At 37.3% G+C, this 21,695-nt stretch overlaps 1 protein-coding gene across 3 annotated transcripts in view; it reads right to left on the bottom strand.

Moving 5' to 3' along the window:
- CEMIP2 (cell migration inducing hyaluronidase 2) overlaps window positions 1–21,695 on the bottom strand; it is a 48,990-nt gene that overhangs the window by 2,802 nt on the left and 24,493 nt on the right. For all 3 annotated transcript variants that reach the window (XM_086770782.1, XM_086770786.1, XM_086770785.1), the window contains exons 7-23: window positions 19,975–20,144; window positions 17,326–17,535; window positions 16,700–16,905; window positions 16,077–16,146; window positions 13,259–13,387; window positions 11,485–11,573; window positions 10,268–10,399; window positions 9,748–9,783; window positions 8,957–9,112; window positions 6,881–7,058; window positions 6,152–6,367; window positions 5,219–5,427; window positions 4,503–4,688; window positions 3,109–3,328; window positions 2,433–2,531; window positions 1,123–1,271; window positions 278–384 (exon numbers count right to left, since the gene is read on the bottom strand). In XM_086770782.1, the coding sequence (XP_086626908.1) occupies window positions 278–384; window positions 1,123–1,271; window positions 2,433–2,531; window positions 3,109–3,328; window positions 4,503–4,688; window positions 5,219–5,427; window positions 6,152–6,367; window positions 6,881–7,058; window positions 8,957–9,112; window positions 9,748–9,783; window positions 10,268–10,399; window positions 11,485–11,573; window positions 13,259–13,387; window positions 16,077–16,146; window positions 16,700–16,905; window positions 17,326–17,535; window positions 19,975–20,144 (2,562 nt within the window). The remainder of the gene's footprint in view (window positions 1–277; window positions 385–1,122; window positions 1,272–2,432; window positions 2,532–3,108; window positions 3,329–4,502; window positions 4,689–5,218; window positions 5,428–6,151; window positions 6,368–6,880; window positions 7,059–8,956; window positions 9,113–9,747; window positions 9,784–10,267; window positions 10,400–11,484; window positions 11,574–13,258; window positions 13,388–16,076; window positions 16,147–16,699; window positions 16,906–17,325; window positions 17,536–19,974; window positions 20,145–21,695) is intronic.

Raw genomic sequence — 21,695 nt, 5'->3', positions numbered from 1 at the left:
CCACAGGCACAAAGAACAGCCAGTCACTTCTCTGCTTGCAACAAGCTTCACACAATGCCCTTTGGGGCCACAAGAAGGGTTTTCTGCCCCATTTGCTGAAGGGCTGCTGACCCCCACTCTCCACAAGGGCTGAAACGCAGCAGCCCACAGCAGTGCAAACTGGCAACCATCCTCTGCCAGCTGCATCCTTTTCACACACCCCATGAGAAACCCACCGTGCCAACATAAACACACAGACCAAGGCGGTGCCAAAGAAATGTGCAAAATTTCCACCAACCGTTGCTCTGAAGGTAAGGCGGTTTGGCTGTCCCCAGGGACATTAAGGCTTCTGATAAATTATTAGGAATTGCTACATCACCTCTTGTGCTCAGTAGAACAATAGACCTGCAGCAGAAACAGTACAGACAGCAGCTGTTATAAACACAAAATTTTCTTAATATTCTGCCACATGCTTTTACAGCTAGCTGGCCTTGTAGTCTACTTGCTTACACTACTCATGCCATGTTGTTTCATGACATGGAAATAGTCAACCCTCTCTGAAAGCAGTACCTAGCAAAGAACCCACCTAGATTTTTTTTTAAAAACCAATTTAAATTTTACTTCAGAATCATTGGAAAGTGTTATTTAAATACAGTTTAATATTTTGTATCCAAAAAATCAAGTTTCATATTGAACCAAAATTGGAATATTAGAATACTGATTTTTCTGACACTAACTTTTAAACTTTTTTAGTGATAAGCAATTTTCTCCCTAGATAGGGAGAGAACAGTACATTATCTGGTCACATAGCTCTTGTCTGTGTCCTTAAGTGACCTCTTTAAAGAAAAAGTTATTCTTATTTTAAGCAAAGTGTTAGAACACCATGTTCAGTGAAAAAAATAATCATTTTTGAGATGAAACACAGGCAACACTGGAGAAGTGTAAGTGTTCAAAATTTGAGTTGCTTCATTTTCTCAAATAAGGCTAAATTGTCTGTTAAAATCCTCCTTTCCCCCTTCCCCTCAACTTAAATACATGTTTTGCTCACTTTCAGTGCTCCTGTACAGACATTATTAAATCCTCACTAGAGAGCAGAGCTACAGCTTACAGGACATACTGGAAATAAATGGTCATTACACATACCTTTGTGGAATTCCAGATTTTAAATACCCATCTACACGCTTAATGTCTACTCCCAAAAATAATTTGTTTTCCAACACTGTGCCAATGCAGGCATCAACTACAACAATAAGTATACCATTATCCTTGAAGGAAAACATAGTGTCGTTGACCTGAATGAGAGAAGAAAAAGAGAAAAGAACTTTTTCTTTATTTCTTGAAATTCATATGAATTCAATAACGATTCTACTGCACTTAGTGTTAATCTTCATCTAGTTTAGACAAAGCAGTCTACTAATTTCCTTACAAATACTTTGTTCTCCCTAGCATCTCTCCATTTTCCCCCTTAAGGGGAGGCTTTCATTGAGACTTTTGAAACTGCATGGGAGCCTTCAGTCCTTGGCTCCTACATGGAGATCATACATTTCAGGTGACTTACTAGCTGCCTCAGTCATTGCTCCTGCTTTGGGAAGCTAAAATTCAGATACTGAACCACCTGGCCTTCTTGGCAATAGTACAGTTAATCTCTCTCTGCAGCAGCCCAGTTGTAGCCCAGCTTGCTCTTGCTGCTTTGGATACAGCACATGCACTCCCATAGAAATGCTAAGGTTACACCGCTCACTTGCCATCTGTCTGCCTAAATAACTCAAGACTTTTACTATTTCAACCAAGCTAACGCACTGACATTGTGGAATGTAAGCCACTACAGACTTTAATCTTTGTAGTATGAGGATGTCTGCAAATGCTCTTTCAGAACCACATGCAAGTCTCCTTCAGCATCTGAACAGAAAAGTTGAAGTAAACTACTTTTTATGCAGCATCACATCAGTAGGCTTATCAGAACTGCATAAGAACAAATACAGAAATCTATATGGATTCTTCAGTAATTGCCGTTTTCAAGGAGTTTAGCAAAGCTTAATGGGTTCGAATGACTCAATTCACCAATCTCTTAGCACAAAAACAATTTCAACAACACATTTAACTAACAGGTTCTTCGGTTTTGATTTTTTTTTTTTTTTTTTTTTTTTACAAAAGCAGCCACCAATAAATGTATATCCATCCACATTTCAACATGAATCTGAAGATTTTAAACTCTGCCTTACTGGCAGAATTCTCTCTCCAGCAGGAAAGAATTTGAATACAAAATGGAGCTCTGAAGTCTCATTTTCTGAGGCTGAAATATCAGCTTTTTGACTGTTTGGTTTTTACACTATCAAGCAACACTTTTCATTCGACTGAAGAAAAGTGAAGTCAGCATTATGTAGAGCTGTACAACAGTAATACAAACTGCTAAAAAGAAAGATAGTTAGAAGAAAATCATAAAGAATACTTACAGAAATAAATGCTTGCTGACCTCTGCTTAACTCTTTTTTACCAGATGAATTAATCTGCACAAGGAGGTAGTTTTTGTGAGGATCGCTGGTGAATACCGTCTGGATATCAAACAAAACACATTAAGTACACATATCCATGTCTTCAACACTTTCCCGTGCCAGGAACTTACAACAGATCACCCATTCTCCAAAGCAAATGTATCCATTTGTCAATAGCATTACTTATGGCACTAGCAATGCAAATAAATATCATGATGTATAGTCTAACTCATTTTATTTCTTGCTTTCAGTATTTTTCTCAGCTTGTATAGCTAAAACAAACAATGCAATTTCAAGTTCATGCTAATAAGCAAAGATCCAAAAGAGAAAAGAAGATTGGCCAGTAGCAAATAGACCTCTCCAGCAAAGCTATCCCACATGGAGTACAGACATCAGATCCACCTATGTCCCTTCTCTGTAGCACTCAGAGAGGTGAAGCGCAATTTTTCAAAGAACTAAAATCAAAACTTTTGTGCTACAAGGGGCTCCCTGCTTTCCAATGTACAGGAGATTAACAATGCGACCATTGCAAAACGGTAGGTATTCTGTGCTAAAAAGACTGAAATTTTGCCTTAAAGCAAATAGACAGCAACACCAACTATACAGCTCATGAAAGTTTTTGCTTATTTTATTTTACCTGAGTTGTGCCGCATTTGGTACACGGTACAGTAGTTTTCACTGGCATCCGCTTTATGACAGTTGGTCCTTGATAGTACTTTGGGTAAGCTTTTGCCATGCAGTTACTGATCCCTTTTGCTGAATCTTTGGTCACAATCTTGATCCTTTCACATCCCTGAGATGAGCAATAACTGTGACCATCCCTATTATATTTGGCTTGAAGAAATAAAAACAGTAATCTACACAAAAGGGGGAAAAAGAATCTAGATCAATGGCTGGAAAGAGAGGTATTTATGTTAAACCCTAGCAGCTATATTTCATGATCTTCAGAAGGAGAGAAATTACAGTATTCACTTCAGCATCATTGTTCAAACATTTATAAATATTTATCAAAATATTTACAATTTATTAGAGTTAGGAAGGCTCTAATGACATATCTGAATTTCCCAACAATTAAAGGAAGTAGCATTATGAATGCATATGCTTTGAAAAGAAGAGCCACTCCTCAAATCAGCAGCTTGCAGGAAACAAAAACAAACTGCAGAGCATGAATGTCTTCCTTGATCATAGATCTTTGCAGATACCCAACAGTAACTGTTCGCATATTCAGCTTCACCCATCAGCACTAGACAAGGTAATAGTACTGTTGCAGATACATAGAAATTCAATTTAGGGTAGTGGTCATTGATGTCACAGAACACAGACACTGGTAATTCTTCTATTTTCTATTTATATTTGACTGTTATCACTGTAGCTCTCAGACAAAAGAAACTTAAATGTCTTTTCAAAAGCTACATTCATCTGCATGTTTACTACAGATAGACAAAGTGGCAGACAAGGGAACAGAATAAATAAGAGAACACAAATTAAAGATCAGTATTTGCAAAGCACACAAGTAATACATGTAGGACTTATTTTACAGAAAGTTGACCATATCTTAAATTTCTCAGTAGGATCTCAGTGGTCTCCATCAGAAGCACTTTTGAAAGAGCGGCTAGGACTTTAAAGACTTTCAAGAAGGCTAAGAACAGATTAGGATTTTCAGAAATACATTCTTAAATGTTCTCGGAACAGAAAATTTCTTGGAAATTTCTAGGCAGCACACATTTACTTTGAAGACTTAGAAGTTACTTCCTGAAAGACACTGCTCTGCAGCATATCTGATAGTTTTTCCCAGGCATGGGGTAAGAAATATCTGTGGCAACCATCGTGCTCTTGGAAAAGTATTCCAACAACAACCACTGTATTTGAGAGTGAAAGTCACACAAAGCATTCTTTCAAATAGGCTTTGGGCTCCTTTGCAACAGCTTTCCTCTTATGCAGGTATCTCAATCAGTTGCCTCTAACACTATCAAACTGGACATTTTAAGTTTAAACAACATCTTCCAAAAGGGTCAAGTTACAACAAGTTACCCAGTACTGTTGTCAAAGTAAAACTTCTTGTCTGATCGATTCTTTTCAAGCTCCAACATTGAAGATACAGGCATGTAGCGCTCTACCTTGCTTGACAGAGCAGATGACCGCCTTTGAAAGGTTTCCAATACTATAATAAAATCTGTATTTGGTTGAAAACAAAGACCAACACGAATCCAGTCATTCCTGAAAACAAAAACAATACATATGAGTCAATGTAGGAACAGTTTAGATGCCAATATGCAGCAAACAGATCACTTCAAAAACAAGTAGCAGGAACACAAAAAGCTCCCAAACCCTCAACCAGAAGATCTTTCTTCCCCTCTCTGCAAAAATATTTCATTAAATGTTACAGTAACTTTCATACTCTCAGGATATATTTGATTTTATACTTTAGACATTTAATAACTTTATCTGACAATAAAATAAAGTATGCTACACTATTCAACTTCAATTCTCCTCAACTTCACTACTTGCAGATTTTCTTCTCCAAAGGATTTTTCTCAAAGACACTATACTGGACAAAAATTTAACTTTAGGTGCAGGTCTACTGCTTAATCTCTTGCTTTTAATACTTTAGTATTTATAATTATGAAAAAACCCAACTTAAAATCCAGTCTTGCTTATGGCTGCAAACTCTCACGCATGGTAATTCTGCAGGACATTACTTCAGTATTGCCTTAGGGATCAATGACATGAAAGAAAAGTAAACGTACTTATTGAAGTTAATGAGATAAAGATAGGTGACATTTGGAGCTTTTCCATTCCAATGTATTGTGTAGCCCTTTTGGAGCATCACCACTGGCTGGTATTGTTGAAAGACAGCTCTCTGATTAATACCTCGCAGAACCATGGGATTAGCTGGATACTCATCTCGTACGATAGTCATGGAAAGATTCTGTCCATTCCAGGTCTGGACATAAACCTACACGATATTAAGCAGGGTGAAAAAAGAGGAAAGATTCAGACACTACACAAAACAAAATAAAATAGTGAAGAAGAATCAGAAAATTATTAGCCAAAATGCTGCAATTTGATGTTCCGAGTTACACAATACACACATATCTCCTGAAGAAGAGCCCTATTTGAAAAACTATTGTAGATTTTGCCCATTTTACAGACAAATAAAAAGGAGAAGAGGAAAAAAAAAAAACAAAACAAAACACAATGAATCAGCTATAGTACTTGGCCAAACATACAGAACAGGAAACAGAATGGGAAACAAATCTATGTGAGATCTGTACTAAGAAAGGTGGTATTTAACATCTCCATTAAAAAAAAAAAGACAAGACGTAAAAAGCCCTTAAAAGCCACTCTGTGGAAAAAAGACGGACAGAACTCCAGTGGAAGAAAACATCTCCAATACAAAAATGTTTTAGCAGACAGAGCTGCAACACAGAACTCCTGGCATGCATACAAGTTTGGTTTTACCTTGCAGCATCTAATACCATACTCTCAGTTTGTGTGCCAAACAGCACATAATATACACAACTGGCTGGGAAGTGTAATATGCATAAAAGTATTTTTAAAACATCAAACAATTTTAAAATCCAACAATAGGTAATTTTGTAATTCTTACACTCCCCTTCCCCGCATAAGTTGTTCACATTGTAGATTTGCCTCAAACAGAAAGCTACAAGAGTACTAGCCTGTGCATAGGTCCCACTACAAACCACTCCACTCCATTCTGTAATATTAATGCATTTGGGGTGTTGAATCAAGTAGTTATCCAGTCTGCCAACATAGGTATCCTTGTAGTCAGTCACTGAACCATCTAGATCATGGAATATTGAGGTCTTGTCACCATCCAGATCTCCTTCTTCAAACCAGGGACCAGGTTTTCCAAAGAAGGCTTTCAAAGAAACCTGGCAACAACAATAAAAATATTTATTTTTCTCCCCAGGTGAAGCACAGACTAACAGTTTCACACCTGCAGAAACAGGAATTTGACAAAGTTGATTAAAAACCTTATGGCAAGGACAGTGGAATCTTGCAAAACAGATATTTTGATTTTTAGTAATAGGCTTAGGCTAGCTCTTGCTTCTGAACAGTATTAATATTTGCAACTGAAAATTTATTACTAAGGATATATTAAACCTTAAAAATCTCCTTTAAGCTTTACCATTAGCCATGAAAGGAATCATTATTGCAACATATGTTGTATCTCCCCTGGTGTTATTTTTTGCTTGGGAGACAAAGCATGCACCTTGGGTGACTTCCAAGAGAGAAACTCTGGAGTTTGGATGTACGGAAAATATGACCTAGGGCCCTTGGATATTTATTTTAAACACAGCAAGAAGAAGGAAAAAAAAACAAAACAAAAAAAAAAACAAACAAAGCCATTTGTAGGAATAAAAGAAAACTTGCAATAAACTTACGTTTGGACCAAACTTCACAAGAGAAATGTTGTTTTTTGGTGTCATCTGCCATGGATTTTTCATCAAGAATCCAATTGCACTGGTAAATCTGTCTGGAGTTGGCACAAAGTTTTTGAATGTGCACTTGGTAAGGCGAATAGGTCCATCATAAATTTGAAAGCCTCTGATTGGAAATGTCCTGTTAATGCAAGCAAATATTTAAAGCATCCTGTAACAAAATCCACGATAAGCCTGAATCTGTGTCATAAATACATATTCTTATTCTCTCAGAGGAATAAAGAAAACATTAAGAGAATTACTTGTAGGTTAGATGTTAGTAAATGAAATCTTGCTTCTGCACTTATCTAATCAATCGAAATAATCTCCTACCCTTTTGAATTTTCCTGTTAAAAGAGCTATCACTGTCCATTTGCAAATGTGCCTCTTTCCCAATACAGGAAACACAGCAGAAGAATAATAACACCTTTGATTGATCATGGCAACTGGGAGATGTAGCCATAAACTGGAGGAAAGCAAATGTCACTTCTAACTTCAAGAAGGAACATCCAGGGAGCTGCAGGCTGGTAAGCCTCAGTTTGATCCCTGGGAAAGCGACAGAGCAGTGAATCCTGAAAACCATTTCAAGGCACATGAAGGACTAGAAAGTAATCAGGAGTAATCAGCATGGATTCACCAAGGAGGAATCATGCTTGACTAACTTGATAAACTTCTGTGATGAAATGACTGGCCTGGTAGCTGACAGTAGAGCAGTGGACATAGTCTACCAAAACTTCAGTAGGGCTTTTGACACTGCGCCCCATAAGATCCTCAAAAAGTACAGGCTGGATGAGAGGACAGTGAGGTGAACTGAAAACTAGCTGAATGGTTGAGCCCAGATGGTGGTGGCCAGTAATTAGTGGTGCACCCTAGGTGTCAATACTGGGTACAATCTTGTTCAATATCTTCATTAGTCATCTGGATTATGGAGCCGAGTATAGTCTCAGCTCCATAAGTTTGCAGAGGTGATCATCCCATCTACTCAGCACTGGTGAAGCCAGATCTAGAGTACTTGTCTCCAGTACAAGACAGACATGGAGCTACCAGAGAGAGTCCAATGAAGGGCCACAAAGATGATTAAGTGACTGGAGCATCTCCTATAGGAGGAAACATTGGCAGACCTCAGATTGCTGGCTGAGCCTTCTCTGCTCCAGGCTGAACAATCTCATCAATGTGTGATAATCTCTGACAGGAGGCCGCTAAGAAGATGGAGCCAGGCTCTTTCCAGTGGTGCCCAGTGACAGGACCAGAGGCAATGGGCACAAGTTGAAAAACAGGAGGTTCCTCCTGAACAAAAGGAGAAAATTTTTCACTGTGAGGGTGACTGAGCACTGGCCCAGGTTACCCAGGGAGATTGTGGAGTCTCCATCCTTAGAGATATTTTAAAGCTGCCTGAACATAGTCCGAAGCAACCAGCTCTAGGTGGCTCTGCTTGAGAAGGAAAGCTAGACAAGATAACCTTCAGAAATCCCTTTGCACCTCAGCTGTTCTGTGATTCTGCTCAAACAGACTGAATATCTCATATATCACCACCACACTAACTTCTACCCTTTAAATGGCTAAGCAGCAAAAAACCAGGATGGTGTAGACCCTAGCTTACCCTTCTTTCATATTCTGTGGCAAGGGTAGGAGTTGGCACTATGTTAAAACAAGCATCACAGCAAGCCAAAAAGAAAAGAAAAGGATCATGGTCACAGACTGCGACTTGTCACAGACAGACTGTAGTCTCTAGTCCTCAACTGACCCTTGAAATCCTTTTACCTGAAAGCTTTTTTGTTCTGTCTTCCAGACCCAAATGTTGTTAAAGATTAAAGTTTAATTAAAGTAGGACAACTTTAAATTGCAATCTCTGGTAGCATCATATGAAAACTGACTCAGCAAAAAGGCAAGAGCTGCACATAAAGTGTTAAAAAGAAAAAAGAGAGCATCACCGTCAAAAGAGACCTAATCTCTCACAGCTCAAGCAAGAAGTGTGTTTACATCTGATACAGAAAACATTTCTTGTGTCATTTCTATTCCCTTCACTTATAACATACTTACCGATTTCTAGGCAGAGTGCGTGTCTTGTTGTCTATTCCTCCAGTTCCTGCATATTTATTTTGGCCACCTGGAAACCCATAATTCTTGCTCTCACCTATGAACAGTGACTCAGATACTTCCTGGCTGGCACCTTCATCATTCGGGAAGCTCCCATCACTATCAAAGCAACATCAGAGATAAACTTCCTCCTAAAGCAGAGCAGTCTAGACTTCATTTACAATACACAGAACAATAAATTTAACCATTAACAGTATTATAGGCTCTTTGAAATGCCAGCAGAGAGCTGAGCATTAAAATTTTTATCTCCCTTTTTAGTGTAGAACTCTTTTACAGCCCATTTTTGCAATCCTAGAACCAGTTTATCATAATCTAAATGGCAGCAATTTTGTCCTACTACCTTAATTACTTGATTCTTTTTTATTAGAAAGAGACTGCTTCTCTAAATGCTCATCCCCTTTCTTTTGCATTACCCACTTTCAACTGTTCAAGAGAAAAATCAAAACTTCCTAAGGAATCATACAGTACCAAAAATACCTGGATAAATACAACCCTTCTGGTGAAGAGGTAGCAAATTGTGGTGTAAACCGAGCACAGGTTGAATTAAGAGTGCAAGCTTTGTCAGCTGTGTCAATTTACAGCCTTTATAACATTTGCACCACTGGAAATAGAACTAGGCCCTAAAAATAAACTATAACCTTATGAAAGTACATCTATTAATTTTAATAAGTGGATGTATATTTTCTAAACTTCTAGGCAAGGAAGACCAGAAGTTATTAACATAAAGTACTCACCTAGCAAATGTCAAACCAATTCCATTGTCTGCAAACCTAAAAGAAAGTTGAAAGTTTCAGTCATGTTTTCAGGATTAACCTACACTAAGCTACTGTAACAGCACATCCTACTATGCAGTGAAGAAAGCCTGAATTTTTCTATTAATGGAATTTAGAACCACCACTTACAAAATGTTGCTGCTAAAAAAAATCAAGTAATATTTTATATATTTCAAGCAGAAACATGACAGCTTCAGCAAAACATAGATACCTCAGTATAAATTTACTGTCTCCACCAACTTTTGGACTTCCTTTTATTACATATTTTCTTTTTGCCTTTTAAGGCAGTTTCTCATCTAATCACATGTAAACTTGTTTCATTTAAAGTAGTGAGATGGTGTGAAAGCAGTTCAAGATATCGAGAAGTTCCTTGAGTTAAGCATCAGTCTTCTCTTACAACCCTGTTGTAATGCACTTTGATAAACAAAGCTTCAGGGGAAATTTCTTAACAACATGCAGCTGTTTGCTTCTGGATACCTACCCAGAGTTCTGAATGAGGATATCCCCTCCCCTGACCCAGGCCCCATGATCATTGTTTTTGAAAGAGATTAATCTGTCAATCAGGGCAGCAACTCGGGGCTTTTCAGGGTCTGCATCTTGATGAGGTCGAAACCTGGGACAGATAAAAAACCCAAACATTCAATGTAAGAATACTGTTTGTTTTACACATGTCATATGCTGAGCTGAGAGAGCCTGAAAGATAAACACTCACGCTCATCTGACGGGCAAAATCCACTCTGCTTCACGTTTGGAATGACAGAAGCCAAAATAAGGTGCATCTCTAGCTCTCTATTTCTAGAAGAGTGTCTTCAGGAAACAAGGAACATAAAACTTCTCTTACTTAGTAACTCTGACAGGCTTTTGCTCAATCTTCCTGAGTTTCTTCAGCTGCATCTCACCTCCTTTTGCTTTCTTTTTCTTTTTGCCCTCCCGAAAGTATTCCCTCTCCATTTGTATAACAGCATTAATGTGAAAGTTTGATGGAGGGAATTAAGGCTCCTTGGAAGGATACACAGGGCTGACATGCACTATACTATAAAACGCTGATGGATACAGTTATCTAATATTGTTATTTGACCAGTATCCTTGGCCATTTTATTTGAAGTTCAGGACAAGACTAACCAGGCACAGTATAACCTGGAATTTTCCTAGACGCTCCATTATTTTCTCTCACTTTCCAAACTAAAGAAAATGTGGTTGATTGCACTATCTCTGCAAACAGCTTTCAGTAAAACTGTACCACTGCACTGTGACCTCCAAGTCTAGAAGGTACAGCAGGAAGCATTTGGCAGCAGGAAAAGCAACTGGATGTATTACTTGGCTCTATTAATTTCTAACAATTACTTAAAACTGAGTCATAAATCAGAAGTGCAGATTTCAAAGTAAAACTTTACTTTTAGCAGCAATTTCAGAATACTTTAAGCATGAGAGCAGAGCATGTTTAAAATGATGTCTTCTAAAAGGCTGAAAACTGCACTGAGCAAGGGCTCAGAACAATCAGCCAACTTCTTTAAGGCACACCATACTCTGTTTCCAGAGCAGATGAACAAATGAGGGAAAAAAATATATATGAACTTACTGTTCAATTGTTATTTATAAGTAAGTATATTGTTTTAAAAATATTTTTCCTCACATGAATGTAAGAGCAATCTCAGAACTTTGCCATTTTTCACTCACTTGAAAGACAGTATCCTTTACCTTGCATTGTTGTCCAAACAAAGATATTCTCTGGGATCATCAATGCTAGCATTAGTTGTTTTAACACCTTTGTCAATGAACAAACCAGCCTGAAACAAGCAGGGAAAGAAAATTCATACTATCTAAAACCAAAGACAGAGTAAACATTAAATTTATAATATTTAAACTTTACATTGCATTCAATACATGTATTAGAAACTCTTAGATTCTTCAGTTTGGCCTTAACTGACATACTCTCTAAGAGAAAACCAGCATCTGTCTATGCTAATTGGGCAGAGGAAAATAATTGCCTGGGATTAAAAAAAAAAAAAAAAAAAAAAAGTAATGGAAAATCATTACAGTTCATTTCAAATTTCTTTCACAACTTCTAACTATTTGGGGTTTTACACTTATTTCCAGATGCTGTTATGCAAAATCTGGAAGCCAATCTTGTGGTGAATTGAAAATATTCTTACAGATGAGGGGAAAAAAAAAACCTAACCCCACAATGATAAATGCTTTGTATTTCACTTAAAAACTAAACTACCTTCACCACTGAAGCTGATTTTTGCCCAATCATCAACTTGAAATTTAATAATCCAGTACATAATAATTTACTTGAGAAAACAGAAGAAGGAAGCGCTCGTGTTACTTAACTTGAATTACATACACAAATACCTACAGCTACTTTCACCTCTCATTCAAATTATGATTACAACTGAGTGCTCCCACACAAGTAGATCCTCACATCTGCTAGTAGAGTTTTCTCTTTTAACATGGAATTTCAGCACACAAAGTACTACCCTTGTTTAAAGATAATATGAGCCACACAGCTGAAATTTTTTTCTTTACAATGCACTTTTGTATTCAGTATGTTTTTATTACAATCTGAACAAATGCCCTACAGTCCCAAAACAAATTTTAACATAACTTCTATAAAACAGGGCATAATTTCTTGGTATCGTAGACATCCACCTCTCAAGTAAAATCAGTTTTACTGGATACAAACAAATCCAATTGTGATCCTGAACTTTATTAGCTGAACTTCAAAGAGAAATAAATATTTAAGTTAGGTGGCTTTGTAGATGTCATTATATATATATATATATACACACACACAGACACACTAATATATATATATATATATGTATATACAGACACAGAAACAGAGTTACTAGAGTCCAAATGGAATAATTAATTTAAGGACTTTAGTATCTTCTCCACATTCAGCTAAGTGAAATTAAAGTCACAATAATAAAACGATACTGAATGCCTGTATCTAGACTGAGAACACTCTAACAAAGAAAACTGTTGCCAATGGCTGGGCTCCTGAAGGCAACCCGGAAGCTTAATCTCTAGTCAGAGACTGGGCCACCATGCGCAAACACCTGACTTATTGTACATTAGAGACTCAGGAAAACAAGTCAAAGCTCTTCCAGGAAGCTACTAGATGAATCACAACTGTAATAAACTTTGATGTTTCAAGAGTCAGCTTTCTTCAGAGTAGAAAACAATGCCATCAGTAAGAGAGCAGTATCTAAAATGCTACTGCTGAGAAAAACTATTTCATTAGAAGTATTAATTGGTTTTAGTTGCTCATGCCTTACAGGGACATTAAACACAGTGGATACTCTAAATGTTGCAAGAAACTACGCACATGTTGACTACACATCATGCTACAATACCCAGACAGACTAGATCACCCAGCCAGCTCACAATGTAAACAGACAAGTTCTAGTATAGAATAGTTACAAATCAAGAACTGGATTTTTTTTTTAATGGGATAATACATTACCTTAAAATTAGAATGAACCCTGTTGTTATAGAAGATTCCCAGGGGTGTAAGCTCTGACTTGGTTTCAATGGCTAAACTATGAGAGTCTCCTGTAGCAATCTTGTGGAACAAATACCATATTCCAGCATCCTGCAAGTAAGAAGAGAATTATATTACTTAGCAGGGAGTTTGATACTACTATCAGTACTGATGTATCTAGTCACAAAATAAGCGTCTACTACATTGAACTTGAATATTTTAAATACGGAAGTGAGTAAGAACATAGCTCATACCAACTGTGCACAACAGAATATATTTTTCAAAATAAAGTCTTGAAACAACTGCCCAGTGAGAAAGTAGAAGTTTGCAAATAAGGCTATATTCTAGTGAATAATATGCACTAAAAAGTGTTTTGCTTTTCAATGAAGCCATGCAAGACATTTAAGATCCTGTAATATTTCAAACCAGAAATCTGTCAGAGCTAATAAAATTGCCGCATTTAAGTTATATTTCATCACAGACACATGATTTTCCTTCGCTTTTTAGTGAATCACACAATTTACAGTAAAACACTCAAAATCTCTCCTCTCATCCTTACTGTTACAGTCTGACTAAGGTTTGTTCATCTCTGCTCACATCAGAATTTAAACACACAGCCAAAAAACCCACAAGAGCTTTCAGAAGAAGGGAAAAAAAGCACATCAAGGAGTCTGGCCAGTTCAGACCACTGTGCCAACAACATGCAGTAATAATTTCAGCATCTGTTCATTTTCTCCACTTCTTCAACATCCCTGCTCTTAAAGAAGCTTGACTTATCTGCTAAATGAGACCCATAAAAGCTCCCCTTTCAATCACATTTGAGTTCACGAGAGTTCACATCATGACAGCACCTGCATAGCAGACACCTACAAACATGAAAAATTTTGACTGACCACATGCTCTGTGCCCTTATAAAATAATTTTTTTAAAAATTGCATAAGGCATATTAAGGGTTAAACAGTAGCTAAAGAAACACTACCTACTGAGTGGTCCATCTCATGAAAAATACTTATCATCCTCCTGTTCAAGAAATGTGGATTAAAGTCAATTCAATTCGGCTTAAAAGACTTCACACACTTCACCGAGAATACACTTTTTCCAAACAGTCCTGGAAATTCTGCCTCTCAGTAACATATTCCCATCGGTAATGATGACACACTTTGACATTTCTGGTGATTAACAATTCCAAAGTAAATGTGCATGTTCCATTAATAAAAATACCAAAATCTTACTTCACATATAATTAACTGCAGCTCTGTGCTTGGCAGGCTCAAGTAATTTTTATCCAAAACACAGCCTGATGCTTGGAAAAAAGTTTAATAAACTTAAAAGCTTCTTAAGTACTTGCAAGCATTCAGAAAGAAAAACCAAAAAAGGGTGGTTTTGCCCCCTCTCTCATATACAGCTCAAACAAAAGAAACATCTACTGCCGATACACCCTTACAATAGCCTTCATTGTGTAATGAAGGAGCTGGGGAGGGCAACGGAATGATTTCACTTGCTTGCGAATTCTTACAGTTTATACCAGCAAAAGCTCCACAGTGCAGAGTTTGTATCAACTCAGCTGAAGTACTCTGTTTCTGAAACATAATAAGCTATAGTCCCTTTACACTCATGTGTTTACATGCACGCAAAGGAAAACGCAAAACTCCGGAACTACACAAGTGCTTGCTCTGATCAGGCACATTCTGGTAACAAAGTGAAGTGACATTTTCTGCCGTACACTACAGAGGCAGAGAGAGACCTTGCAGGTTTTAAGCACCAGATTAAGGAAGCTGCTTCCTTTAACTTAGCCTGCAACACTAAGACAAGGTAAAGGAATATTACATAAGGCGGGCAAAATGGAAAGACATTGCATTGGGAAGAGAAGAATTGGTTTGATAATTTAAGTCTGGCCAGATCCTTCCTAGGAGTAGATAGTCAACTACAGAAGTTTATCAAAGGGAAAAAAAAAAAAAAAAAGCCAGACCACAAAAAAAGCAGAAGGAAATTTTCTAAATTTGTTTTATACTCTAGATATTTAAAGTAATTTAAATATTTTGAATCCTGTTCTATTAATAACAATTTATTATGTATTCTGTGCCTAAGAATACATCGACACACATTCTACTTCCAAAACTGGAGCTTCTGCAACAACAAAACTAAAAATCTTTCATCTTTTCCATTCACACTGATCTCTTCAGAAAAATCCATTCAAAATTGTGCATATCTCAGTCTCTCATCCCATGTAGAACAGACCCCTCCCTCCACATGTACTGAGTAGTTCAGCTTCACTTCACAAGCAGCTGTGACAAGAGATATACACTAATATAAGGTTCACAACAAGTAAAAACGTATCAGCAGTCCCTCATGGGAAACAAATGAGTTAACAACTGACAATAAAAGTTTTTTATCTGTTTCGTACACAATGAACATTTTTTTGTAGTCATTTCTCATTCCAGTTACTACAGCTATGAAGACAAATCTTGCAGGAGCAGTCACACAGTAAAGTCATGACAACCTACAGAGAATACTGAAGTCTTAATATGAAATGCACTAGTTCTTTGGAATAAAGTTATTTATTCCTACACGGGATCTCCTCTGTTCCAGTCAGAGCAAAGACTTTTGGCATCTCTTAAACGCACCCCTAGACAAACCCTGCATTTGTCATGCTAACATGCTGCCAAACACAAAAAGAACAAATTAATAAAAAAAAAAAAGTAAAGAAAAATGTCTGTATTTTGGGCAGTGTAAATGTTACAGATTTTACATATACCAATGGCATGAGTAGTTTGTGTTGAATTACATCCATACGCCTCACCTGTGAACCTGCTGCTGCATTACTTATAAGATGATTGTTGGGATGAGAAATCCAGAATGTCGAAACTGCCCTGAAATATTATTCAGAAATAAGTTATTACGGAAAAGCTCTAGCTCCTACAGAAACAACTCCCCTTCATAACAAGCACATCAGAAAAAAACTAAACTGATGTCTGAAGTCACTACTTTCCATATGCAATAAAAATGACAAACCTTCCACATATAGAAGTCAAAACGCTTCTCTTTTTAGTTGAATGCACAGTATTTTATTTAATGTTGTTCAGATACTCCATTCAATGATAAACTGTTTTAATAAGCTTCTACAAGAGCATAGTAGTATGCAGCAAAACCAGCAGTGACAACTTGAGAATGTGCATGTCTCTACACAGAAGATGTGGCCTCACAAGAAACAACAATTTTCCTACAAAACAACTTATTTTTTCTTTTTTATAAGAAATCAAACAATTTTTTTTTAAATAGTACTACTATGTGAACTAGATTTAAGGTGTTCACATTCATTAAATTATACATTAAAATATTCCCATCTGTATATAATCAAGATATCATCAGCAGTTTATCTGCTGCAGCTGATTTGGTTTTACTCATTCACCATGAAATACTCACATGCAGTCTGTGGCTGGCACTGGGACATAACTTCCATACACTTTATCCCTAATTCCAATACACATGCTGCTGTTTCTATCTGTAGGAAGAAGAGTGCCTGGTTTCGTGACTAGCCCAAGGTTGTGGAAAAAAGTATTCCTCTGCTCAATGCCATCTTCTGTGAAGAAACAGTGACCTAGTGTGTCATAGCCAATGGTGTCCTTTATCTGCAGAAATACAAGTTCATTATGTCAGTAGCAACAGCATTTACTGAGATTTATTTGACAAGTACTATTTAGTTTTACTATCTTGGCACAGCTGCAGAGTGAAGCTTTACTATTAGCAGTTCAGATGATTCAAGCACACAATTTTATTTATCCCTTGCAAACACACACTACTATGTCTGGAGAGCTTAGCTGCCTGGAAGAATCTGAAAAACCAGAATGGTGAGATCTGTTAAGAATAAGTTGCTGTTTGCACTTTTTCATTTATTCATTGCAATAAGAAAACAAACAAACAAACAAACAAAACCAAAAAACACAAGCTGCTGAGCATTAAACTTGAAGAAGGGAGGAGACTATTTTTTCAATAACTGCTCTTTGTAACATTTATTTCAACACAGTATGTTTTACTCTCCTTGCACTTACCAGCAAGCCATTAGTTGCATGAACAGTCACGCATCTGGAAAAACAGTGATGAATGGAGAGACCTTCTAGGTAAGTCTTAAAACTATAACCTCCTTTTTCATCCACATCTCCACAAAGGTGAAAGTGAACAGGGTAACTTCCAATTTGCTGCTGGCCCATTTGCTTCAATTCCACAAAGGAGAGATGAACAGATGTAAAATTCTTCAACATCTAAAAACATAATGAGAAGTCGAGAATGAATAACCAACTATTTGCTTTTTAACCAATGGAAATCTAAGTTAATACATCATGTCTACCAGATGTACAGAAGTTAGACGTAGACAGTTACCACAGGCCAACAAAACACAAGCTAGAATAATTGTTACAGTCTTGCTCTTATATCCTGCCTTACAGAACAGTATCCTTCATAAATAAGTGTAAAAGCTAAACCTCCTATATGGCTAAAACAGAGCAATTTTCACCAGATATGTTGCCACACTTTACTGTTTGGTCTCTACCAGCTGGCATGTTAAATATTCTTTATGTATAATCATATACTGTTCAAATAAACAGAAATCACCCACATTAGGGCCTGTCTATACTGAAGTTGTACCAGCACAGCCCATCTGGGACAGGCTTAGTTGAATAACATCATAGAATAATACAGCCACAGAGATGTTTATATGATATCAATTGGTTCTTCCCTTTCATTTTCCCGGTACCTAAGCAGGATTTGCCTTGCTGAAGCTTGGTCCCATTGCCTCTTGTTCTATCACCATGCATCTCCAAGAATTATTCTGGCCCCTCTGAACCTTTCCCAGTGCCTGAAGACAGCAATGAGATCCCTCCTCTGCCCTCCCTATACCAGACAAGTCTTGTTCTCTCAGCTCCTCCTCACTCATTATCACATATTGCCACACACCACCTTCAATGGACACACTCCAGTGCTTCTACATCTTCTTTGCAATGGGAACCCAAAATTGGACACAGCACTTCAGAGGAACTTCTTCATTGAGGAAGACAGGAAATTGCCTTCAGAATCATACAGCTTCACAGCAACACTACTTAACACAAACATAATGGGGCTGTACAGTAACACAGGAAAGCAAAAGTATTTTCTTCCACCTAGCCTGCCACAAAACCAGAAACCAAGTGTAACAGCTACACTGCAAGGAGCTAAGCTGAGAAAAAAAAACCTTTTTTATTTCATTAACTGACTTGTACTGGGTATTTAACAAAATAACCATTTTCATATGTACTTTGTCCTCTAGGGAAATTGGTAACATGGACTTTTTTTCCCCCATCTTTGCTTGCACTCCTAAAGTTTCTATGCCTAAAACTCAGAGGGGCAGTCAACACAGGCACCCCCGAGATCTCTGACTCTTGACATTTTAAGGCACTAATGCAGCCATAAAATTACAAACAAATGCCTCTCCTCACTGCCACTAAGCCTACTTTATCCTACCGTCCCAGTGACCAGCAGAAAATCTGGGATGATCAAAACCCCTGAGGCATTAACATTTGCTCGCGCCTAGGCTCCCTCCGCTTCAGCAAGCAAGATTAACATAAGCCGAAAACGCTTTTAGTGCTGAAGTCTAGGTTTGGCAGCAGACACTCGGCTACTCTGAACAGTCTCCTGGGAACAGTTTAACAACTTTGATGACTCAAAATGTTTGTCTTCTGTTCTATTTTCCAGACATCTGAGGGGTCTGCTGTGTTTGTGCTATTGTGGCAATCAAGGTCACGCTTTGCAAGATTCACAGCTTGTCATTCTCTTCTTTCATTACATTATCTTAAACACAAAAGAGGGCCTTGAGCCCACCTACTTCTCTTCCACAAAACAAAAGCTGCCACACAGTAGGAAAGGGCATATTTTCTTTCCCATCATTATGTACACCACCATAAAATTAAAATCTGCATCTAAATATATTAGAAAGAGAGATTTAAACTGTGACCGGCACAGAATAAGCACAAATACATTTGCATTTAAAATACAAGGCCTGAAATTTCACCAGCATCAGTGAAGAGCAGATGCACTGCTGCTCAAGCCTTTCATCTAAAAACATAAGTGAATAGGAGTTTCTGTATCAGTTTCTGTAATACTACTTTCCCTCAGGTTTCTTTACGTTTCTGCTAATACAAGAAATGAGAAGCAGTTTCCTTTACATAACCTCAGTACTCTCAATTTTTAAAGAAATTAAATGAAAAAACCACCATGGTCCCACTCAGTTTCTTTCCTCTCCATGCCTCTCTAGTGCCCAATTTCAGATGAGGCAGAGTTCTAGGATTCAATGCTCATCACCTGGGGAGGGAGAAAGGCAGTGAAAGGAGGGAAGACAGAGAAAAGGGAGACCAAACTTCATTCTGTAACATTACAGGATGCACATGGCATGAATGTCACTTGTGAGGTTTAATCCCTGTCATACAATGTGGCAATATACGCTGAATGCTTCTACAACATCCCATGTATTGATATCCTTTCCTCCAATTCTGCAAATTAAGTCTTGATGAGTTAAGTCTAATTTTGGGGGAAATAAGTCCTTTCTACACAAAACATCTACATGAATTGATGTTCTTTAAGTTTTCAAACCCTTCCAAGTTTAGCATTAATCTTTTTGCCCTCAATATGCCTTTACACAACAGGAAGCTACTTTAAAGTGTTTTTCAGACCTTGATATGTCCACCAAATGTATCATAATTGAAGAACTGACACTCCTTTTCATGATAGCAGGTATTTTCTGTCTCCCCCTTGATTACGATGTTCCTTGTAAGAACTCCGACTTCTGCCCTCATGTCCACTCCATCAATAACTTCTCCTACATGAGGAAACTGAGGATTTTCTGTCCGAAAAACAGTTTTGAAGGGAGGAGAGGGGAAAAAAAAAAAAAAAAAAAAAAAAGAAAAAAGATTTGTCATTGACTAAAAACAAAACCAACCTATTTTATACAAGCAAGCTAACTGTAGCAAGCTAACTGTTGCCTTTCCATAGTTATTCTGAGGACGCACAGACTAAAATTAGGGAAAACAAAGATATTCTGGTTTTACACTGTTCTCCAAAGAAACAATCAGTTTCTTATTTGTCTATACAAACTGAGAAAATTATTTGGACCTTTAAAAATGTATTTATATATTTTTTTAAAAAAAAAAATCTTTTTCCCCCCATTGGTTATTTTTTTCCATATATTGATTCCCTGAACACAGACTGTCACTATCCCTTCAAAGTTTACAAAAGGAGGATACAAGCCTAAACTTGTCATTACCACAATATGAAGCAGAACCAGGAGTAGTATTAATTCAGTACCTGCTGCTGAGGATTTAAAAACACAATAGATGTCTGTAAATGGGACTGCACTCCTCTCCTAGAAGGCTTACCTCTTTTTTCCCCCCTATATTTGGCTAGCACACATCAATCAAGCTAAGAAAGAGCAACCAATCCTCCTACAAAACAATACTTTTTAGTTTTTCTACTACAAAGTGGCCAAAATAGCTTAGAAACTTAGCAAAAAATAGAAGTAATTATTTTAAAAGACGGTGAGTTCTTCAACATATCAAGCTTGTCATTCCACAGAAAATCCATTTTTTGTGTAACAAATATATAGAGTGGTTTGTGGATTTTTAAAAATAGTATCCATTACTATGACAAAGGAAACTTGATAGTGGGTGTGAAAAAAAACCCAAATGAGCCAATTCATCTCCTTTAATATCTTTTAAAGATCTTAATATATAGCTCAGATAGCATTTATTTTTAACCAAAAGCCAAGATTTTGTATTTTATGCCCTATTGTATATATCCTGTAAAAAACCCCAAAATTTAAGCAGCTGCTTTTTCACAGTACTTGATTTGTGAGATGAAACAGAATTTTCTCACTATTTAATGGTGAGAAAAACCTTCCTAAATTTCATACTGCAACCTTCAAGTTAAGCTTGCTCTTTAAAATATTTTTCTCTTTAATGCACAGTGTGATACACTTAAGAACAAAGCCCAGGAAGTGTCATGCTCAATGGCACTAAGTAAGCTCTGCGGCTTCACACACCCTAGTATTCTCTGATGTATAAGGTGAACTTAAATACACTTTTTCCGTATCTGGGACTTCACAATGCAATATCTTCACAATATGAGACCCATGCTAACGAACGCTGTGGGATACAAAGTGGGCATGCAAACTGGCAATCCCTTAAGACATAGGGGAACAGGAAAGTTTGAGGGCGTTCACAGAAAACTTCTGAAAACAGAGAAAAAGAGGAGTGGTTTGACGAAGAGGAAGTCACACCGTACAGAGGTGAATGGGACAAAACCAGATCTTGAAGAGCACTGATTGGCTGCTGCAAGCTAACACTGCAAAACAATGCTAGTTTGTGCTATGAACCAATGCTGCAGCCCACCAGAAGGG

The sequence above is a fragment of the Chlamydotis macqueenii genome, chromosome Z (assembly GCF_036417535.1).
Source record: "Chlamydotis macqueenii isolate bChlMac1 chromosome Z, bChlMac1.mat, whole genome shotgun sequence".
NCBI classification, from domain to species: Eukaryota; Metazoa; Chordata; class Aves; order Otidiformes; family Otididae; genus Chlamydotis; species Chlamydotis macqueenii.
This window is presented reverse-complemented; position numbering and strand designations above follow the sequence as displayed.